Below are 23,918 nucleotides of genomic sequence, written 5' to 3'. Positions count from 1 at the left end.
ATTCAAAGACAGCTTTTTTTTTTTTTTGCTTCAGACACAATGGTTGGCGTCAACGGCAATGCCTTTGTGATAGTCAGGGGATCCTCAAAGAGGATTAAATAACCATAAGAGTTGTCAGGATAAAATAACTTGACACATAATGAACATGTGTAATGAAAGGTGGTGCCGAATATGAAGCCAATAAATAAGAGGGTTCTCTTGTTAACTGGAATTTAAGATGCTTTGAGTCTTTACAGAGTCACCGTCATTATTCAAAGAGCCATAGGATAAGCTGTTAGAATCTGGCTGCAGGATTTTGCTCCTCATCTTCTTCCCTGTGGGAATAAAATAACCAAGAAATACTTGAAGCATCTATGATAAATCAAACCTAACAAGTTTAATTATTTTCCCCTTACAGGGTTTCTCACCACAAGGCTTTGCTATGATAGACTTTGGCAAAGGGATGGAAATAATTCAAGATTTTTCCAATCTTGAACATAGAGAAAGAAATTAAGTGAAAAGCAATTTTTATTAAAAATGATTGGAGGAGGCATCTGATGTGGTTTTGCTCTTCAGACATTCCATTAATGGATGTTTTTCAGATGTGTGAATAGGAATGACAGGCAACATATTTCCCAAAGTATTTCCAGGAACAAACTTACCAGGAATGTGTCCGTAGTCGATATAAAAACTCGTCAAATGTTCCTTGCTTCTATTTCGGGTGATTACAAACACCCCAACAAAGGACAGAAAACACCTGCAGAAGTTTCGTCAAAGTCATGCAATATCATCATTTCAATACGAAACAGACGTAAGCCTAGTACAGCCATCACTTACATGTATACTGAAGGCACAGTTGTCTGGTGAGCGGGGAGTGTGTGCCAGGCAGCCCAACCTCGCAACAATGTGCAAGGCCTTGGCACATTGAAGCCCTGGCACGGAACACAAGGTGGCGCTGGTTGATACAAAGCACAGGATGGGGCTTTGGGAGTATATATGTATATATTTGGGAGTATGTGAACTTTCTGTTGAAAAGTGGTATATAAATAACAACAACAACAATATTGGCATGGCATAGGGCTTGATGGTGCACTCTCCCCACTCACCCTTCCATGCATTCATTGTACACCTAAGTAACATCTGTGCAAGGCTGGAATTTCACTAAGAAGAAAGTTCCAAGTGACCACAATATCTCAGAGCCCCTTTGATGTTTCTGCAATGGTGTGGAACCCATGGTAGTTCAGTAATGTCTGAAGATTTGGGGCACATGGGAAGACCCAGCCCAGCTCAGTTCTTGCCCCAATCTGCTCCTGCCATCAACCTGCCTGCTCTGGCAGAGATTTAGCAACCTGCCGCTGCTGCACAGGACTTCTCAGCTCCCGTACCATTGATAGAGAGCCACCCATAAGAACAGCCGCACTGGATCAGGCCATGGGCCCATCTAGTCCAGCTTCCTGTATCTCACAGCGGCCCACCAAATGCCCCAGGGAGCACACCAGATAACAAGAGACCTCATCCTGCTGCCCTCCCTTGCATCTGGCATTCTGACATAGGCCATTTCTAAAATCAGGAGGTTGCACATACACATCATGGCTTGTAACCCATAATGGATTTTTTCCCCCAGAAACTTGTCCAATCCCCTTTTAAAGGCATCCAGGCCAGATGCCGTCACCACATCCCGTGGCAAGGAGTTCCACAGACCAACCACATGCTGAGTAAAGAAATATTTTCTTTTGTCTGTCCTAACTCCCTAACTCTCCCAACACTCAGCTTTAGTGGATGTCCTCTGGTTCTGGTGTTATGTGAGAGTGTAAAGAGCATCTCTTTATCCACTCTATCCTTCCCATGCATAATTTTGTATGTCTCAATCTTGTCCCCCCTCAGGCGTCTCTTTTCTAGGCTGAAGAGGCCCAAACGCCTTAGCCTTTCCTCATAAGGAAGGTGCCCCAGCCCAGTAATCATCTTAGGGCACAATCCTAACCCCTTATGTCAGTGCTTTACAGCACTGGCATAGTGGTGCCAATGGGGCATGTGCTGCATCCTGCAGTTGGGTGTCACTCACGGAGGCCTCCTCAAAGTAAGGGATTGTTTGTTCCCTTACCTCAGAGTTGCATTGCCCTTATGTCAGTGCTGGGAAGCACTGACATAAGGGGTTAGGATTGCGCCCTTAGTCACTCTCTTTTGCAACTTTTCCATTTCCACTATGTTCTTTTTGAGATGTGGTGACCAGAATTGGATGCAATACTCCATGTGTGGCCTTACCATTGATTTGTACAACCACTGATTTGTACCATTGATTTGTACAACCACCCACTGTTAGAGTAGTTCATACTAACAGCGGGCCCAGATTGTGAGATCTGTCAGCATAAGGCCTGGATAGGATTGGGCCATTAGTGATTTGCAAGCTGAAGCCAGCAGCAAAATGCAGTTCCAAAAAAGCTAATGTAGTACTGGGTAGCATTAACCAAGGCACAGAGCCCGAATCATGAGAAGTAATAGCTCCTCTATGTTCTATACTAGTCAGACCTCACTTGGAATATGGCACCCAATGTTAAGACCACATTTTTAAGAAGGATGTTGACAAGGTGAGACAGGGTCAGAGGAGGGCAACAAAAATGGTAAGGGATGTGGAAGCATAGTGACCAGGTATCTTCTTTTTCCAGAACATGCCCTCTTTTTTAGCCTCGTGTCCTAGAAAAGAACTTAAATGTCCTTCTTTTTCCTGTGAGCAGGCCCCTGCAGGAAGAGCATAGCCTTCCTATAATAAATTATATGTAATATATATGTAATATATCACCACAATATATATGTAATATATATATGTTGTGCCATCATTGAAAGTGGTGAAGAGGACGGCGGCCAGAAACAGGGTCTTTTCGGTGGTGGCGCCTGCATTTGGAATTCCCTCCCCTTTGAGTTGAGAACAGCTCCCTCGTTATTGACGTTCTGGTGGGGCTTGAAGACTTTTTTATTTAGGAAAGCCTTTGAGGCCCTATAAGGGCTGTTTTTATAAATTATGTCTTTTACTGTGTGTTTTTATCCGCTGATTGCATTTTATCTGGCTTTAATTGTTTTTAATTGTTCTTTTTTAATGCTTATTTGTATTTTATCATGCTTTGTATTTTAATCTTGATTGTTAGCCGCCTTGGGTGCCCTTTGGGGAGAAAGGTAGAATATAAATCCAATAAATTAATAAATAAAATAATAAATATATAGTTTTGAATTCAATAATAAATAATATAGGGTGCAATCCTAACCAACTTTCTAGCACCGACATAGCTGTGTCAATGTGGTATACAATGCATCCCGCAGTGGGGGGATAATCAAGGGGGCCTCCTCAAGGTAAGGGCATGTTTGTTACTTTACCTTGGGGTTGCATTGCAGCTAAGTCAGTGCTTGAAACTTGGTTAGGATTGCACCCATAGTGTATAAATTAACCATATTAAGTCAATATACAAGTGGTTTTAGCTTTTATTTTGTCATGTCCTATATTTATTTAGGATGTCCTACATTTTGGGGTGCCTTGTCCTCTTTTGTTATGACATCTGGCCACCCTGAGTGGAAGTAAAGTCCTGTGAGGAATGATTAAAAGTGCTTAGCCTGATTAGCCTGGGGAAGAAACTATATGATAGCCATCTTCAAATATTTTCAATTTTCACTGATATACTTACCCAAAGAGAAACATGAAACCACTCAGTAAACTTGCACCTTGGAATTCCTGATAAAATATGGCCCCTGGATTGAAACAAACCAAAAACTGCAGCTATCAAATTACGGTTTCATTTTGCAGGAAATAAATTTCATAACTAACAAAAGAAAACATGAGAAATGCTTTTAATTAAATTAAAAAGAAGGCTGTGATCCAAAAAGCCCCTGCTTTCATGTCTCCATGGAGGACTCGCTGATTCCCTTCCAGCTACAGCCTCCCATGGTACATTGCATGTTACTAGTACTGTCCAGATCTTCAGGAATGGCTTTTGTTGGAGACACAGGAACCTCTAATGAGAATGGAGGTCCCTAAAAGCTCCAACGCATGTACAAAAAACTACATACGACCCTCTGAATCCTGGCCATATTTCTTCACATTTCGAAAGAAAACCAATATATTTCACATTATTCCTACCAACAGGAATAAATTATATCTACAGTAGGAAGATATGCCTAACTAGTAATGCATTATTGCACATGCAAATTGAATTTCAAAACTTTGATTGCATGATTATAACTGGATATCACAAGGGTTATTCTTGTGCTTCTATGTAAGATAAAGCTGAAAATACAACCTTCATTGGTATGCTCACCTGTATGTCAAGTTCTGCAACACATACCAGTAGAACTTGAAATAATAAAGGCATATAAATCAGTCACACAAACCTTAACTGTGCTGGAAAATGTCAGACCCTTGCATATAGTACTCATTAGTGTAATCAAATAGTATTACAGTACTAGTAATACTAGTCAAAGACTTTCAGTTGATGAGTCATTAATTTTTTTAAAATCATATTTAAAATGTGCCAACACTTCAATACTAGTGCCTTACAGAAGGTATTGAAGGGCATCATTTCCCTTAAGAGCAAGGCAACACACAACATAATTACAAAAACTACCATCCATTGTTAGAACAACAACAACAACAACAACAGTATTTATATACCGCTTTTCAACAAAAAGTTCACAAAGCGGTTTACAGAGAAAATCAAATATCTAATGTTAGAAGGAAAGTTTAATATGTTATTTGTCATCCGCTTATGAGTATGAAATTTAAAAATAAATTCCTACAGCAGTAACACACCGGACTCAACATAGCTTCCAAAATGAACAATCCCAACAGCATTGTGTGACTTTAACATAAAAGGCCTATTGACAGGAATTTCAGCTGAACACTAATCTATTCAGGTTATCTGTGGTTCTTATTTGCTAGAAGAAAATCCTTAGTGGTTTCAATGTACAGGTAAGTACAAAGCTGCCTATACTGAGTCAGACTATGGGTCAATCTCCCAGTACTGTCTACTCTGACCAGGATTAGCCCTTCAGGATCTGAGTCCTTTCCTTGCCCTGCTACCTGAAGATGCTGGAGACCTGGAACTTCCTTCATGCAAAGAAAAATGTGCTCTACCACTGAAGATCAAACCAAACACAAGGAAAAAAATGAATAAAATATGCCTGTATGCAGAATGCACTTCAGTCTCATTCCTGCTGTTTAACTGGGAATAAATTTTGTCCTGTGATCAAACTGTAGTTTGTAGTGATTAATCCACCAACTGCATTGTTTAAAGTGGGCAGCTTTAATTACCATCCCAAATGTAATGCTGATTGGCCATATGGTCCAAGTGCTAACCTTCAGATTATGTGTTCAGCATAATTTAAATGACAGTGGCCCTGGACCAGAATAATCACTGAAGACATGCTATGAACATATGCCAATCTTTGTTGTGAATGGCTTGTTGGGTCATTTTACTTATTGTCCAAAAACTCCATGTTGCTGGCAAGCATGTTTTCCAGCAGGCTGGGAAAACTTCCTAATGTTAATTGATGCACACAGCGGCACTTTACATTGCCAATAGTAAATAATAACGTTAATGGTTTAAAGTTAACAAAGCTAGCATATATGGGCTAATTGCTAAGTGCCTTCATTTTAGTTTTCAATAGGACTTTATTCAGGTCAGATCCAGTAAGAGTAAGGATATTTAAGAGTTGGCCCAGAGTACACAGAATCAAATTCTCCATTTGGTTACATCATTACAGCTGTTTCTGGGTCAATCTTTCCTCTGGATCATACAGCCCGGGCCTATTTTAACCCAGCTGCTGAACCAATCCATATTTTTAAGCTTTGCTGAGTTCCGAATAAGTAACTGACATAACCTAATGGAATTTCTGTATGCAGATCTCCTGAATACCAATGACAGAGCAGGCCCCTGTGTGTGTTAAAGGGGTCATAAAAGTTATAGCAACAATAACTTTTTGGCTGGCTGCAAATGTAGCATATTGGTCCCACTTCGCTCGCTGGTTCTTACCGCCACAACTGGAGTTTCTTTTCAATCATATCCAGTTCAAAAGTTCTCACCCAGGATAAAATGTTAATAGCTTAAAATGGCTTTGGATTCATTCTAATTCCTTCACTTGGGCCTAGCACGTAACAGGCAGCTCAAAGAGAATGTACGCTCTGACTGCTACAGAGCACAGCTGGTTGTTATCTTAGGCCTGGCTTCACTGCTGAAATTACTTTAGCAGGTAAGGGAAAGAGAAGCCAACATACACATGGGAAAAGCATTCATTGTTTGTCACTACAGGTACCTGTAATAAACCAGTAAAACAGGATAGATGGGGAATGTCAACCCTGAGAATCGAAGGTTTTAATGACACTGAATTTCTGTCCCAGGTGACTCAACAGTTCTACTCAAAATACTTCTCTGGACAATGAGCATGCTCCAGCCAGTTAAATATTTTTAAGCACCATTGATTTCAGAGGGAGATAGTACAAAATACACACACATAAGGACATAAGAAGAGCCCTGCTGGAACAGGCCAAGGGCCCATCTAGTCCAGTTTCCTGTATCTCATAGTGGCCCACCAAATGCTCAAGGGAGCATTTGATGTGACACTAACGCATCAGTAGCGCTTCCATTTTTAAAAATAAAAACAGCAATGGGGTGGATCTTCTATATGGGAGTAAGTGCACTGTTTGACTGGAACTAAATCTGCCACCTGCTCTTAGTGGCTCCCCCACTCTGCCCAATTCATACACAAGAAGGCAGAGTTTACTTCTTCTCGTTATTGCTCTTTGTTCCATCAATGTGAGTGGGAGCCATTGTGAACCAAACCTGCTCATTTCTGCAAAGGACTGCCTATATTCTATTGCTTGGACACCCTAGGACAGAGCTGCACAAACGGTGGCCCAGGGACCAGATCCAGCATCACGCAGATCCATCCGCCCAGTCAGTGGACCTTTTGGTTCCACTTGGGCGCCGCGCAAAGTTCCCCTCAATCAGGGGACAGGGATGCTCTGGGCAGTTGTATCTGCCTGGATGTCCTGTCCTGCAGCCTTCTGGGATGCTGGGCAGACAACATGACTGCCCAGAGTGTCCCTGTCCTCCAAATGAAGAGAACTTCGTGCAATGCCCAAGTGGAATACTCAGATGCGGTCCGGATGGGGACCACATTCTGGGTGCACAGCGGTTGCAAGTTTGAGCATCGCTGCCCTAGGACAATTATTTCCAACCTTTTTCATCTCATGGCACACTGACAAAGCACTAATATTGGCAAAGCACTATACTGCTGGCAGGGAGCTCATACCCCTCCATGGCCCTACTAATAAAACAAACCTACCCCAAACTCCCATAGCTCACCTGTGGACCATTTGCAGCACACCAATGTGCTGTAGCCCAGTCATCAAAAATTGTTCCCCTAGAACAGGGATGTCTCACAGATGACAAGCGACACCTTCTGAAATTTTCTCTCCTACACAATTGTTAAAGGTCCAGGATCCCTAAAGTTGAAAGTTTGCCCACCCCTGCCCTAGAACATAACTAAATAATGGAACTCAGGAACTGCCCTTCATATAAAGAATGAATGAATTTCTAAATGCTCCAGGGGAGCAAAGGCATGTGGTCGGCTCTTCCTAATCTAAACTCAGAAAAAAATGTCCTGACATCTTTATTTGGTTAAGAAATTAACACTAACCTGCCATGACAGCACTAATAGTGAAGAATATATAGTTCATTGGGATGACATCTGCTGCACCTTGGAGATTCATTGCTTGGTTCAAGAACCTGTGAGAAGGAAGGGAATATGACAAAATTATGCAGGAATGGTCAATGATGTATGACAGGGGTCTCCAAACCGTGGCCCGGGGGCCAGATGTGGCCTGCGGAGAGCCTCTATCTGGCCCATGGTCAGCTTCTGATCCCCTGAGAGAGTCTGCCCAGTTGACCAACACAACCAGAGTTGTGCTTGTGGGGTGGGGGAATGGGGGTCCATTTAAGTGTATGTTTTATTTCTTGGGCTCTGTTGGTACTTGGAGAAATCCTGGACATTTTAGCCCATTCATTTATTCATTCATCTAAGGTCCATCTCTAATGTATTTATTTAATTTTTTTTAATTTTTTTTTCCAGCCCTTAACACTGTGCCAAATATTTGGTGCGGCCCTCCAGCCAAAAAGTTTGGAGACTCCTGATGTATGATGATGGCTACTGGCTCAGGTGACTTTAAATATGGATTAAGTTTAAGATTGATTCATGGAGGACAGGTCTATCAATGGCTATTGGCCATATTTACCACCTGAAAGCTCCATCATAGACACAGTATATCTCTGAATAGCAGTTGGTGGAAGTGGGCAACAAAGGACCTTCTTCCCTGCTGGGGGACTTCTCAGAGGCAACCAGTTAGCCACTGAAGGAAAGAGGATGCTGAAATAGGTGGCCTTTCAGTCTATTCTAGCAGGGTTCTTCAGTCCACTTTTACACATGGTGAGAAAAACTCACAGTCCAGGGCAATTATAGTTTTATTAATGATCTGGCAATTTATTGTTTTATGCAGGAAATCATATTCTTCAACCTTGTACACCTGTGGCAACAGGTTGGTGAACCAGTTTAGTATCATGGCTAAGAAAATCCCTGGGTCATATTTCATCTCTGCTGCAGACTAACCAGGCAGATGTCTTAGCTCTGCTAAATGGGCACTTTTTAAAGTGATGCTCCAGTTAAGTAGAGGGACAGCACCTGACCCTATTCACCTCAGCATAGCATCCAGCAGCAGGAAAGATTTCCCACTGCTTTTCCGGTAATAGGTCACCAACTATTAATCCCATATCTTACTTGCAACAGTGCAACTTGCAGATAACTATGATCTAAATTACAAGGTTGCTGCAAGGATTATTGGGTTAATGCAGGGGTGGGCAAACTGTCATCTCACAGATGACAAGCTGCACCTGCTGAAATATTGTTAAAGGTCCAGGATTCCTAAAGATGAAAGTTTGCCCCCCTTGGGTTAATGTATCTGAAGCTCTATGGCCACCCTAAAGTGCCATAAATAACAACAGTGGTTGTATTAGAAGAAAGTTTGATTTCTGTTGCATTTATCCATGACACCAGTAAGGAGAAACTTAAGTCTCATTAACTTCAATGAGCCATAGTCATGATTAATTTTTTATATAATCCAACAGTTAGAATATGAATATGGCTATGGGTTTCCACAACTTATCAGCTGCTAGTATATATTGAATTGTTGTGAGGCAGTGACAATACCTTTCTACGGGAGGGACTATAGCTCAGTGAAAGAGTATCTGCTTTGCATGTAGGAAGTCCCAGGTTCAGTCTCCAGGCAGGACAGAGAAAATTCCTGTCTGAAACTTTGGAGGGGCTGTGAGGAGAATACTGAGATGTATGGACCAATGGTCTGATTCAGTATACAGCAGCTTTCGATCAGAGGGAGGTCTGAAGATGCAAGATACAGCCACCTTGTGGAAGATAAGCACAGGTGGTCTGATCAGTGCTTGGAAAGGAGATCCAAGCACTGATCTCCTGAGAACCACCTCCAGCTCTACCGTGAAACCACAATGAACTAGACATATCACTAGAGGTGTTTGAAAATGGTGTTTTCTTTACTCAGAAGTAAGCCCATTGTGTTCAGTAAGGCTGTAATTCTATCACAAATAACCAGGGCTTCCAAACATTGCTATCTTAGAGAGTTTCTTTCTATCTTTCTTTCTTTCTTTCTTTCTTTCTTTCTTTCCTTCCTTCTTCCTTCCTTCCTTCCAAGTTTTTTTTAAATGGTGAAAGAAAGAAAAAACCACCACACTGAGTTCATTTTAATTGTTATTTTATTTAAAGAATTAAAGCAAATAGTTAAATATGCTTTTAATGGAATAGGAGCAGCTGCAGACTTTTTACACCTGCCATCTATATACCTGTCCATGATGTTACTAAAACATATCTTTGACAATATCACATGGCTTAACCATCCATCATCTTACATCATGATGCCCGAGTCCAGCTAGGAGGCACATGTACCCCAAACCGCATGAGAAACCACATGCATACCTATATGTGCCTAGGGCGCAATCCTAACCAACTTTCCAGCACTGACATAGGTGTGCCAATGTGGTATGCACTGCATCCTACATTGGGGAGGCTGTCCAGGGGGCCTCCTCAAGGTAAGGGCATGTTTGTTACCTTCTCTTGGGGCTGCATTGCAGCTAGGTCAGTGCTGGAAAGTTGGTTAGGACTGCATCCTTATTTTCCTCAACCAGCTCTTGGGGCTGTACCTGTGTTCAGAGAACCAGGGATAGCACCAATCAGCTGTGCCAGAAGGAAAGTTAGGGATTAGTTTTGTCACCTCATTCCTGCTAAGCAACTGCCACAATTGTTGATTTCCTAAAAGGCTACCTGCATGCACAACTGGATCAGGACCTGACTACAGAAGCCATAAGGCTATGTAGAAAATGGTGTGCACCTTTTAAGCAGAGCAATCCTCCAAATGGTTTATTGATATTACATTGAAGTCCAACCTCTAATCTGTTTTAGACATTAGGACTGACTGGTTATTTTAGCAACTGTTGAGCAGTCTCCATGGAGCTTTAAAAATAAAAAAAGATCCTGCATATTCACATATTCAGGACAGTCAGAATTCAAAGTCCCTGAAAACACCTCATTATTTTTGGCCATTTGCTCCAATGTCAATCTGCAGAAATTGAACACAAATGCATGAAGGAACTGCAGAAAAGGTGTTCCCATGAACCACTGAAGTAAAGATTGAACTAGGCTTAGTTGCAAGTTGTTCTGTTAGAGCTAGAGTAATGCAGTGGCTAAAACTGTGAGCTTGGAAGTTCCTAGTTCAAATCTTGTTTAAGCTATGGACTCGTTATACAATCTTAGGTAAGCCATTATTTATTCAGACCCAATGTCTGCAATATGGGTACTGTAAGGAGGATGGCGCAACCCAGAATATAGCATGTTGTTTTGGTCCCCTGTCTCTGAGCTACCAAAAAAACAACCCAAAAACACCTTACCATGCTCCTTGCGCACTGTCATCAAACCTGGAAGTACAGAATTTCTGGTTTAGTTTGTGCTGCCCGATAAACGAAACAAGAAATCCTGAATTCCTGATTCGAAGCAGTGTGCAAGGAGCACAGTAAGAAGGGAAATGATCTGCTTAACACTTGAGTAAGCAGGAAGCAGATCATTTGCACTGGGGGCAGGTTGGAGGAAAGTGGTGGTGGCAGATGGGGTGAAAGGTACCCTGAATCCACCGACTTCTCAGACCCCTGGCAATCTGCCATTGGTGCAACCTGCATCAGGTGGCCTTACGGATAGGCTAGTCGTGACAGTAAGACTTGCCTTACAGTACTATTATAATAATTTCCAAGCTAATGCATAGGGAAGGGACGATAACTTAGTAATAGAGCACACGCTTGGCATGCAGAGGGTCCCATGTTCAATCTCTGGGGGAAAGGAGGGGTATAAACCTTTCAAATAAATAAATATAAATATAACATCTCCATATTTAGTTTATGTACATCGCAGCCATTCATCACAGCAAGAACTTCAGGGGCCTACTAAACAGTTCTTCTCCTGCCCCTACCCCATTTTATTTATCCTCTCAATAATCCTGAGAGGGAGTGGCCTTACGAGCAGCGCAATCCTAACTTGAACAGGCAGGCGAAGGGGCCTGCGCTATATCCAGCATAATTTTGGGGCCAAAAGCAGTGCAGCTTGAGGCAAGGGAAATCACTTCCCCTTACCCCGTGTCATGCTGCAGTGGCCTGAATGGGTCTACTCGGATCTGAACCGCCTTTGGAGGTGGTGTAGGTACGAACAGAACACAGCAGTTAGAGGCACTGCCTGCACTGCCCAGGAATGGGGGTCAGGAGCTGGCATAACCACCAGATCCTGGCCCTGCCTCCCACTCCCCTCCTGCCCCTGGAAACCCCCGTCACCTGCCCTCCCCCACCCCGGAATGCCTTCTTCCCACCTCCTTCCCGCTTTCTCCATGCCCCCCCCCCAGAACCCTGCATAGCCGAGCTCGGCCAGTGCAACTCACCCATCCTCCAGGGCCCACAGCAGTGCAGGGAGGCCAGCAAATCTCTGTGTGCCAGCCCAACTCCCTTCAGAATGGCACAAAAGTGCTTTACGACACTTTTGCAACACTCCTGGGCTGGTGCAAAGGACTTGCACCAGCCGAACCCCCCCCTTAGGACTGTGCCCGCGATGTTCTTCATGGTCAAGTGAGGACTTCAATCCACAGAGACCCCAATCTAGATCACAGACCAGAAGAAAAGGTTAGAACTCTCAGATTCCACTGCCATGCATACTCCATGGCTGGTTTTTCAAAAAGAAAAAGACATCTGGAGTTCCCATCACAGAACTCCTATGCTGCATATGGTTTGGTCCTTCATTCTTTCAAAGAAAGACCAGAATTATCTTTCATAACATCCAAAAAACAGAGATGTTGACTGAGCTGAGAGGGATGACGGTTCAAGTCTCTTCCTGAAAGAACAAACGTAATGTCACCCCACAAAGAGTTACAGTGTTTGAAAAAGTGCTGGGCAATAAATTATCCTATTTATTCCCATTCCAAATTTGGAAACTGGATTTCACCATCAGTAGTCAGTTTTTCTATGGAGATTAAGCCAAGAAAAAAAAAAAAAAAGAAGGGCAAGGGAATGATCTTGCTACAACCTGTGAATACAAAGCAAGAGAGAGAAAGGAACATGACGACATTAGTGGAAGTAGATCTAGGTATTAGATTTATTAGTGACTGGCAACAGATCTAAGGCTTGGTCAATGTAATAGCAAGAAAGCGGCAGAAAAGCAGTAAGGTTTACTTGGACTGAAAACTGTGGTAAATGGAAGCACACTTTTAGAAAAACCTGCTTGGCTAGTTAATAGCAGAATAAAGCATAATGGTCATAAATCAAAACTAAAAGTGAACTCATAAAAATGCATCTGTGCCTGAATTAATCAGCTTTGAATTTGGCAAGGGCCTGACAGGAGCTCGCTATAGGTTTAAACCACAACACTAAGCATTAACAAGAAGAAAAATAGAAATTAGCAAATGAGGCTGGCAATGTAAAAAAAAACATGGTAATAGACAAATATATATTTTTTAAAATACTAAACTTACTTGACTTGGAAAACACAAGTTACTAGCATTAGTATCAGCATGACATAGAAAATAGGATAGGTTAGCTGCATGTTCCCCTTCACGGAAAGTGCAATCATGGCTGCCACAGCTTTCACAGAAATGATGTTCAGAGATGCTGGGGAAATAAATAAATAAACTGCTGATTCATGTTTGTGCACATTCATTGATGCAATATACATACTCATTAAATATCACATGGCTTAAATGTGTGAACTGCTTCTGCAGAACAGGATTTATGTCTGAAGTGGAGCAAAAATCCATGGAGCTTGATGTTTGGTGTTCACATGGGAGTCATCAGTAGCTGATGCAAATACTGAGTGATGGGCATGCATGCAAGAAGTTATCTGTAAGAATGCTTGCAGAGCAACACAGAAACCATCATTTCACAAGGCCAGCTGCTGTACACTAGGAACTGTGCAGCAGCTACGCACATGAAGTAGAAACCTGGAGTGAGTTTCATTAGACTGAACCACTTCAGAAGGCATGTGGCTTGTTAGACTTCACCATTTCAAACTGCATGGGGCAGAGGAATAGCATGTCTGAATGACAAAAAAAACCTGGCAAAAAGCTTTGGGGGAAAGAAATCAAAATTTCAGGTATACGCTAATGCAGGGGTGTCAAGGCCTGCGGGCTGGATGCGGCCCACAGAAGCTTTTTATCTGGCTCTCAGGCTCTCATCAGCTCAGCAGTGCTGAGGTGTTACTTCTGAAAGGGTAGCCCACATGAAAATTGGGTTTTCCCATATCTTGAAATATAATCAAGATTTGCATATTTTCTCTTTTGTCATTTGTAGCTAATGAGGTCCTAAGTAAGAAAAGGTACTTATTTTTGGTTATGACCTGTTTAATGACATCATTTCCTGCTTAATGATGTCACTTCTGGCCCTCAGCAGGCATCATAAATGCTATTCGGCCCTTGGTTTGAAATGAGTTTGACAGCCCTGCACTAATGGATTCTGAGCTATCTGTGACAGATCAGGAGCTCTTGGGGTGCTGGTGGACAGCTCAATCAAAGCATCAACCCAATGTGGCACAGCTGCCAAGGCCAATTTCTTGCTTGAGAATAAAAGGGCCAGTACTGTTACACCATGGTACAAATCAATGGTAAGGCCATGTCTGGAGTGTTGTGTCCAGTTCTGGTTGCCACATCTCAAAAAGGATATAGCGGAACAGGAAAAGGTGCCAAAGAGAGTGATAACAATGATTAGCAGGCTGGGGCAGCTCCCTTATGAGGGAGCTAAGCTACAACATTTGGGGCAGTCCAATCTAGAAAGAAGTGCCTGAGAAGTGACATGACTGAGACATATAGAATTAGTGTGGGTAGAGGGAAGTTCTTTTCCCTTTTGCACAACACCAGAAAAAGGGACATCCATCAAAATTGAGCGGCGGGAGAGTTGGAACAGACAAAATAAAATATTTCTTTACCCAGAGAGTAATTAATCTGTGGAACTCTTTTGCCACAGGATGTTGTGATAGCACCTGGCCTAGAAACCTCAGAGGAAATGTTCATCACAGATTACAAACCATGATGGATAAATGCAACCTCCTGGGTTTTAGAGGTAGCCTATCTCTGAATGCCAGAGGCAAGGAAGTGGCAACAGTATGCAGGTACCTTGTTGTCTTGACTGCTCCTTGAGGCATCTGGTGGGCCACTATGAGATACAGGAAGCTGGACTAGATGGGCCTTTGGCCTGATCCAGCAGATCTCTTCTTATGGTGGCATGCCAGGAAGGAGGTTTCTACATAGCTAAGCCTTTCCCCTGCTGTGCTAGTTTTTTATGTACAGGTGTGTGCGTGTGTGTGTATGTATTTACACAGGGACGCATTCCACCACACAGCCCTTTATTTGCAGTAGTGTAGTCCAGGAAACAACATACTATGGAATTCCACAGCATATGATGAATTTAACATATAGACTGGTCCAAGTCCAAGAGGAAAGTCAAGAATGTTGGTGGTCATGGAAGCTTCTAATTAACTGGTACTGGAAGAGACCCAATAGAGGACTGTTTAATTTCTTAAATAACTTCTTACACCAAATTTGAACGAAATCATATACAAGCCTGTCAGTATGAGCACACATATTGGAATCTCATGTGGAGAAGTACAGACTGGAGAGAGACACAATTTTGAGCAGAAAAACAGTTGGGAATATTACGTCTCTCTTGCCCACTATTGTGCCTCCATTCAAAATTGCAGCCTTCTAAGGTCCACTGCAAAATGTAGTTACCGGGACTTTACTGCACTCAATTGCATGTAACATGCTCTTTGGTCAGATTATCTAACACTCCAAAGCAGTCCTTAGTGAAGTCTAACAAATGCTCTAGAGGTCCTGCATACCAGATAATGGGGCTGAGGATGGCACAGCAGAGATCACTTCTAATGGAAAGGGGAGCCGCTAATTCTCCATTAATATATAGAGATCAAAGGACACACCCCTTACTATGTATTAACACACAAACCTCTGGATCGCTCATCTCTGAAATGGCTCAGCTTTCTCCATATATCTTGTTCCCACAACTTCCAGGTTGTCTTTTACCTTCCCCTATACATGCCATAGCTTCCCTGAGTAACCTGAATCCCTTTATGAAACCTAAACCTGTTGCTGTTCCCATACACAGCCCTCCTATATAAATCCCCTCTCCCATCATGTTGTAGTCCTGATCCTGACTGAGGGCCCAATCCTAGTCAACCTTCCAGCGCTGATGCAACTGTGCCAACGGAGTGTGCGCTGCATCCTGCAATGGGGGGGAGCAGTCATAGATACCTCCTCAAGGTACGGAAACATTTGTTTCTTTACCTTGGAGCTGCATTGGTGTCGGAAAATTGGATAGGATTGGGGCCAGAGGTATAAAGGATACCTTAATGTTTCCTAAGTACTTTTTCAACTCAACCAACCTTTATTAGGCATAGAATTTTGATAAGTAACATCTCCATAAAAGTACCTAACAAGGAATAAACCTGAAATAACAAACCTGTGTGTGTGTGTGTGTGTGTGTGTGTGTGTGTGTGTGCGCGCAAATAAAAACAGCAAGTTACTTTGCAAAATTACTCCATATTGCTTGAGACCAATAACTTAACACAATTCAGATTGTTCAAATATAAAAATTGTGCAACTGGGGGTGCAATCCTAACCAACTTTCTAGCATTGACATAGCTGTACCAATGTGGTGTGCACTGCATCCTGCAGTGGGGAGGCGATCAAGGGGGCCTCCTCAAGGTAAGGGTATGTTTGTTACCTTAACTTGGGGCTGCACTGCGGCTAAGTCAGTGCTGGAAAGTTGGCTAGGATTGCCACCCTGGAAAGGTTACACACTCAGAGTCACCTGTCAGCTGGAATTGTATGATAGCGTTCTCAGAGTACTCTTTTTTGATTCTAAGAAGTACTTTTTCTTTGTTTGTGCTAAAAATCTAAACTAATCCAGGGCCCCATAAACACAAATTAACTGTTAATATATGTGATATGGCAGATATATTAAGTATATTTGGATTTAGGGAGGGTCTAATCTTCTAGCAATACAAGTGTATGATTGGCCTTTAGCACAAATGCAATTTCCAGCCATTAGGTATAGTTCTACGACTATGCTATCCAACATCAGCACCGAGGTGGAACAATGGGCGATAAGAATAAAATGTTGGATGTGGCTTTATGGAAACGGAGTCAAACGGCGTAAAATAAAATTTTCCAATAAAACTTGCCATTTCCGTACTTCCTGCTGACAGTTATATTGCGGGAAAGTGAAGACATTAAAGCTGACAGCATTATCAGAGACGGCGGAGCCATTTCCACCCAGCTTCTATATAAGTTTAACGACCAGGCACAGGAGGTCCCTAAGAGCCTCTTTAAATATTAAATACCGAAATTGTTGTTCTGGTTAACGCAGCACCAAAGTGGAATGAATTGGTTTTGCTGACTCCGAGAACAGATCCATTCAGCTAGCACTGCAGCAGCTGAAAAGTGACATCATTGGCAACAGCAGGAAGTCCAGAAATCCTACACAGTTTTTCCTATTTTGCCTCTCTCCAATCTACCAGCCTGTAAATTCCAGATTAGGCATGAAGCAAGGTGCTTTGCAATGAACTGCATTGTCCCAAATGTGTGCAGACTTATGCTAACATCTCTCTGCTCTCCTTCAAGGGAAAATAAAACCTCACACTAGTCTAGGAAAAACAGATCTTTCTGTAGTATAGCAGATATATCCCCCTCCATCCCAGCAACCTTGTGCAATTTATACATATGAATAGTGGAGGAGAGAAACTCAAAGTTCCTTTTATAGTTTTCACAGAGCCCTTTCTTACAAGAAAGCAGGAAGAGCCTGCTAGATCAAACCACAGGGCCTGTAGTCTAGAATCATGAACATAAGAACATAAGAACAGCCCCACTGGATCAGGCCATAGGCCCATCTAGTCCAGCTTCCTGTATCTCACAGCGGCCCACCAAATGCCCCAGGGAGCACACCAGATAACAAGAGATCTGCAAGGCTTCCTGGGAATTGTAGTTAAGGACATAAGAACATCCGCACTGGATCAGGCCATAGGCCCATCTAGTCCAGCTTCCTGTATCTCACAGCGGCCCACCAAATGCCCCAGGGAGCACACCAGATAAGCCAACCCATGCACCCCACAGAAGCCAACCTGAGCACAAGCAGGGCATGAAAGCAATAGTCTGCTGCTGCTCCATAGCAAACCAGTGCAAAGAGGCATATAGCACGCAACATCCTACAACATGACACCTTGGTGCTTCAGGCATACCACTGGAGGGGAAATGCCAGCCAGTAACTCCACTGGTTTTAGATGGATTTAAAAGGTTACTAGACAGATTCCTGCAGGACAGATCTATCAATGGCTATCAGTCATGATGCCTATATTGAACTTCCAGGTTCAGAGTAGTATTATTTACTTTTCACATTTTTATACTGCCCTTCCTCCAAGGAGCTCAGGGTGGTGTACATAATTCCATCTCTCCTTTTGTCCTCACAACAACCCTGTGAGGTTGGCAAGGCCGAGAGATTGTGACTGGCCCAAGGTTACCCTGGAAGCTTCATGGCCGAGTGGGGATTTGAACCTGGACCTTCCCGTTCTAAGTCAAATGCCAGAACCACTACACTATCCAGGCTCTCAGGATGCCACTGAATACCAGTTGTTGGTACTGGATTGGAATCATAGTAAGGGCAAGGAGTTATATTTCTTTTACTTTCATCCTATGGTCTTGATCCTGAGTCCCTCAGCAGCTGCTACACAAAAATGTCAGGGATTTGCTTAGACTACCATGTGATATGGCCCTTATCTGTGCCTATATGGGAGAGTTGCAAGTCAATCAAGGCTCTAAGACATGCACATACAGATACGCGTAAGGATGTACATGTTGGCATCCTTCAGTCTCGGAAGACCATGGTGTCACGCTCTGAATGGTGGTTCTGGAACAAAGTGTCCTCTCCAGTGCGCGAAGCCTGGGTAAAGTAGGTATGGAGGATAGGCTGTTACCCATGCAGCAAATCCCCCCTCTCCACGTCGCTGAAATGGTCCAATGGAAAGGCAGAAGCCAATACGGTTTGTTCCAGCAGCGTCGCAGGAGTTGCCAGAATGTGACTGTGTTCAGCCATGAACTGCCTCAGGGACTCCGGCTCCGGATTTTGCCTCGAGGTTGACTCCTGAAGCCTTTTCGACAACTGGATGTAGCCACAAGGCAGTGGAGGTTTGGGATCAGAGTTTTCCTTCTCTCAGATGAGCTGCCTTCCCAGGCTGACGAGTCCCATCTACCCGGTGGCTGTTCAGTCGCCTCTTACGACAAGTACAGCCAAACTGAGGGCCTATTCTTATCCCCAGCCCCCAGGGGAAATGTACATATACTGTTCAATACTGTGTGCATTTGCTGCAAGAAACACAGGTCCAATGCCACCATACCTGCAATAAGAATGATTGTCATGAAAAGCTACTGCGATAGTGCAGAAGGGGCTGTGTGAGAAGGCCCAAAACTTTGGTGGGGATAGGAGGGCTTTACTAAATGCCCAGCATAGTCTGTAGCCCAATCATACACACTCTATCAATAGAAAAATATATATATATAAATAACACACCAAGGAGTGTGAGACCAGGCTCCCCCTCTGCCATGGCTTCAGGTCTTGAAAGTCCCCTTTCACACTAACTCCTTAAACGGTAAATCATTAAAAGGTCAAAGCTTGTTTCTGTGTGCATCTGCTTAGACCGAGTAGCCAATGTTTCACTCGTGCCTTAATGGAATTTAACAGAAGAGGATTCACCATAGCAGAAGCAGAATTACAGCACAATCCTAGGCATGTCTACTCAGAAGTAAGCTCCACTGAGTTCAATGGAACTTATTCCCATGTAAGTGTATATAGCAGAGTTTCCCACACAGTAGGTCACAACCTTTATGGTTGGCCAGCACTATTCCCCTGAACAGGCATAATGCAATGAATATCTGTGTTCTTATTTCCCATTCATTGTGCTCCATTTGTGTTGCATTCATTTCAGTGGGTCTTGTGCAGGAATATGTCCCCCAGAGATGGTGACATATTACCATAAGTTTTATTCTCTGGGAAGGAAGACTATTTTACTTTACAGATAATGAAAACCTGCTTCAGTCTGAGTGTACAATGAAGAACACGAATACACACTACTGAATTTATTTGCTCCAACTTCAATCCCAAGGGGCATACAAAAAAGATGGAAATGGAACAGGTCTCTCATTGTTCATGGGCCTAGTTAGGCTTCTGTGCAATACTTGGATAGGTCTAGCTTTAATGCTTATTGGTTTGTTTCGCTCAATTGATGCTGGTCAAAATCTCTCTTCAAACACAGAATTTCAGAAAGAATCTTTAATTCTTTAATTCACCCCCTTCTGAGATCAAAGCATTTCTTAAGATTATATCCTAGAAAGAATACATCCCCAGTGGGACCTATTTTGCATTCTCCTCTTGTCATGTGAGGGGAAGAGATTGGAAGCTTCTGTTTATGGATAGTAACAAGCTGCAATTTTCCAATATGCCCAAATATGGAAACTTTGGTTTATACGAGCCATAGTTAACACACCTGGATATCAAATGAATATCAGATCCTGAATTTGATGTCCTAGTTTGATAACAGATACCTTTTTGCCTGCCTGCCAGCATGAAGTTCGGTACATGAGATGAAGGGGGGGGGGGAGCTCAAGTGTCACAAGGGTGCATTCTCCACAATAAATCATGGTTTGTTATAGTGTCTGAATCAGGACTTAGAGTCATGCTATTTTTGTGCAACAGCTTTAATTTGTGGGATGGAGAATTTTAGCCATGAGGATCGGTAGCTGAAAGGAGATCCTATATAGGTATTTAACAAATTGTTTCCAGTGCTGGAATCAACTCTGGGATAGCAGGCCAACATAGGAATAGTTGTCTTAAGATTCTGCAGAGAATGCTAAATGAGCAAGGGTACATTGTTCCCACCAGATGAGCCAAGAGGACCTACTCCCCTGGCTCTGGAGAAAATTCCTGTGGCTGCCCACGAAATAAGGCATGCAATCATTCCAGCAAGGACCTGTAGTGAATTACCCCACTATGACTGAGGACACTTCATGGGCCATGTTCACAAAACAGTTCTGGCCCTTAGAGCTTCCAACTTCTCAAAAGAATTATCATTATCTGGTGTAGCGCAGCAGTTAACAGCATGAACATTAAGCCTGCAGTCCACCAGTTCAAATCTCATTCATGAACTCACTGAGCAGTTTAGGCAAGCAACCTTAGCCTTCCATCTGGAATATGGGGATTATTACACTGACCTATCCTATAAGCATTATTCAAAATAAAATTGCACATACAGCCTAGGGGAAGAGATCACAGCAGCTAGTTCTGTCCCTTGACAAAACACTGACAAATATGACCCAAAAAACACCTAGACGACCAGTGCAGTCTCTAGCCTGGGTTCCCACTACCCATTCAGAGATTAAGCATGTACATTTTGGATGTGTGCATTGAAGGGAACACATGTAGGCTGAAGACAGGGTTTGCCAACACAATTCTGCCCCTCCCCTGCACATTAATTGCACACCCTATTGTCATATGAACAGTGCTATTGAGAAGTTTGAGTAACTAAAAGAAAAATTGTGTAGAGTGTTAATGTGAGCACAGCACTTCTTCAAAACAGTATATCGTTTCCTGATGTACATGAAGGACTTCAAACACTATTTGTTGCGATTTTTCCCCATTGAGCCAAAGCCAAAACTCCAGTACAAATGAATTGTTCTGCAATTGCAAGATAACTCTTCAAGACATTCCTTTGGTTTTTTTGAACAGGACATCCATCCCATGAATTGGAACTATTCACCCCCAGGGTAGCCAATCAACTAGGAAAGAACTACATGGATGATCCATTTGGAAGTTATGACCTTATAAAACTTCAAATGCTATCCTGTTGATGCAATATCTTTGTTGGAACTGGCTGAGAGTGCAATTCTACTATATCCCAACAGCAGATGTTAGGCAGGAAAATGTTCAATGCATTCAATGGGCAAGAGAAGGCAGAAATGACATGTCCTAGCATGCATGTGCCACAGGTTGACTGTCCTGCACATATTTTGTATACGAACATGTGGATGATGGCCTGGTCTATTCATGTAGCAAAATGAGATTGAAGAGTTTTGAGCTGGTAGAATTGACATAATTCATTTCAGACAACAGGTAATTAAGACCATTTCTGCATGCTCCCCTATGTTAGAATCTCCCTGCAAAGAGAAAAGTAGCAAGCAAGGGGCTGGGAGAGAACTTTTTTTTCCTGCTGTGCCAGTTCCTCACTGCAGGGAGCTTATTGTATGGAGTAGGATTCAAGAGCGGTATCCCTCACTGAAGCCTGAATGTTACATAAGAACAGCCCCGCTGGATCAGGCCATAGGCCCATCGTCCAGCTTCCTGTATCTCACAGTGGCCCACCAAATGCCCCAATACCTTATCCCACTATATTTGAAAAGCAAGCTCAAATATTTATGGAAGGGAAGTTTAGCACTAAGCAAGTGGGCAGAATTTTGGCATCCTACCTGAGGTTTGGCAGCAGCCACAACAACATGTAAGTTAAAGAAGAGAACTAGAGCCAGTGTGCATGTCATGTGTTACAAAGCAACACTGTAAAGGAGCCAAACAGCACATTCTTACCTAGCAGCGCCACCATTGTTAACAAAACCACAACGTGCTTCACTTCCCTTCTTTTATATAAATATAGAAGAATGCAGAACATTATGATTTCCAAGATCTAGAAAGAAAGAAAAAAAGAGGATAAAATGTTTCAGTTGCTCCAAAGGCAGAATAAAAGCTTCAGGAAAAATATCTTTAACAAGATGTCACATACAGTACCTATTTCCCCTTTCAAACAGTTTAAGGGATGCGTAAGCCAAGGAACCTTATCACTGTTTATCAAATAATTATTCCCATAAACCTAAGACTAAGAAAAGTTCCTGTTGTGTTTCCTATCCTTTCAATTGCCTATTTTGTTTTTCCAGACTTGAAAAGATTTAAAGCAAAGGTTTTGTTGAGTGGTGTGTTTGCACCAATAATCTAACACGAAAAAACAATTTTCGTTTAATTATAATAGTATATGGAGCCATCACTGTATAGAGTACTTAGCTCAGACCGCCTGCAATCATCCAGTTGCACTGAGACTCCTCCAGTGTAAGTAGCCTGCAATCTTTAAGTATATATCCTCCAGTTCTAAAATATGGCTCACGGTTTGCATTAATTACCTTCACTTGATCTTCTCCTCCATAAACATTAAAACCTGAGTTAAACTTACAGCTCTGCTCAAAACACCTGCAAAGCATTTGTAACTATGCACTGGCTTTCAATCACTGCTTAGCCAACTACCTGTCAGAAGGTTGCATGAAAGAAAAATATACCAGCTGAATTTAATGATATGCCAAGAGAAGCTGCCTTGCAAGACGTTTTACAGATGCAATCACCCTAAAACTGCATATGGCCCAGGAATGCTGCTTTACAATCATCAGTGACACCCCTACATACACAGCATTCATATTCCAAAATAGTTTCTATCTGGGTAGTAGGAGGTTATTGCTTAGTAGGCTCTTTCTTAGTAGAGGAGTGCGGAGAAGGTAGAGCAGCATCTACTGGGAGGTCACTGCACAATCTATAAAAGATTGTCAAAGATCCCAAATTGTTTAATAGTAACAATCAAAATAAAGTTGCTGAAACAGAGAGGCTTCAGGAAAAACTGGTGGAAGAATTTTGTGGGAAGGGACTGAGAGGCCGGTTCTGACACTGAAAGCAAGTTACTTGACTAGGTTTTCAACCCTTGCCCCAAGCTATGCGTTTCATACCTGGTGCTGGTTGATGGATTTAGTAAACAGCAAAATAGGCCTCAAGCCTGAAGACCGTTCCAGAAAGTGTGTCTCTGCAGTGTCAGCCCACAGGATTTGCAAAGGGAAGGCACCTTAAACTGAAAAGGTGCAAACCAGAATTGTTCTGCAGTCCCTCTGGCCTTCTTGGGCACTTCTCGCAAAGCGAGGATAATGGCAATTTTGGGCAGTTCAGAGTCCTCCCATCTACCAAACTTCACTATCCTGTTGAGCAGGCCCTACCCCTTTGGATTATGGTCTACAACTAGAGGTGTTGGTTTTTGTTCAAGTCATGTGATGTAATTGAATATGCTGGTTTAGCATAGAAGACTGGAATGTAATGACAGTAAAACCTGATGTTGATGCTTAAGAATTTGCACCTGTGAATAAAAACCACCACACACTACATTTTGTATTTTAGTTCAGCAAATTTTTAAAGACTTCAACCCATAACTTTAGAATCTATGGG

General features: G+C 42.6%; 1 protein-coding gene across 1 annotated transcript in view; it reads right to left on the bottom strand.

The window, feature by feature from the left end:
- Positions 1–201: 201 nt before the first annotated feature.
- Positions 202–23,918, bottom strand: part of NIPAL2 (NIPA like domain containing 2) — a 47,174-nt gene continuing 23,457 nt past the window's right edge. Inside the window, exons 6-11 of the mRNA XM_066624395.1 lie at positions 22,257–22,353; positions 13,100–13,235; positions 7,660–7,748; positions 3,651–3,714; positions 642–736; positions 202–314 (exon numbers count right to left, since the gene is read on the bottom strand). Coding sequence (XP_066480492.1) covers positions 202–314; positions 642–736; positions 3,651–3,714; positions 7,660–7,748; positions 13,100–13,235; positions 22,257–22,353 — 594 coding nt within the window. The remainder of the gene's footprint in view (positions 315–641; positions 737–3,650; positions 3,715–7,659; positions 7,749–13,099; positions 13,236–22,256; positions 22,354–23,918) is intronic.

The sequence above is a fragment of the Tiliqua scincoides genome, chromosome 4 (assembly GCF_035046505.1).
Source record: "Tiliqua scincoides isolate rTilSci1 chromosome 4, rTilSci1.hap2, whole genome shotgun sequence".
In the NCBI taxonomy this organism is placed as follows: domain Eukaryota; kingdom Metazoa; phylum Chordata; class Lepidosauria; order Squamata; family Scincidae; genus Tiliqua; species Tiliqua scincoides.
The sequence above is the reverse complement of the archived record's forward strand: the minus strand, read 5'-3'. Positions and strand labels throughout refer to the sequence as shown.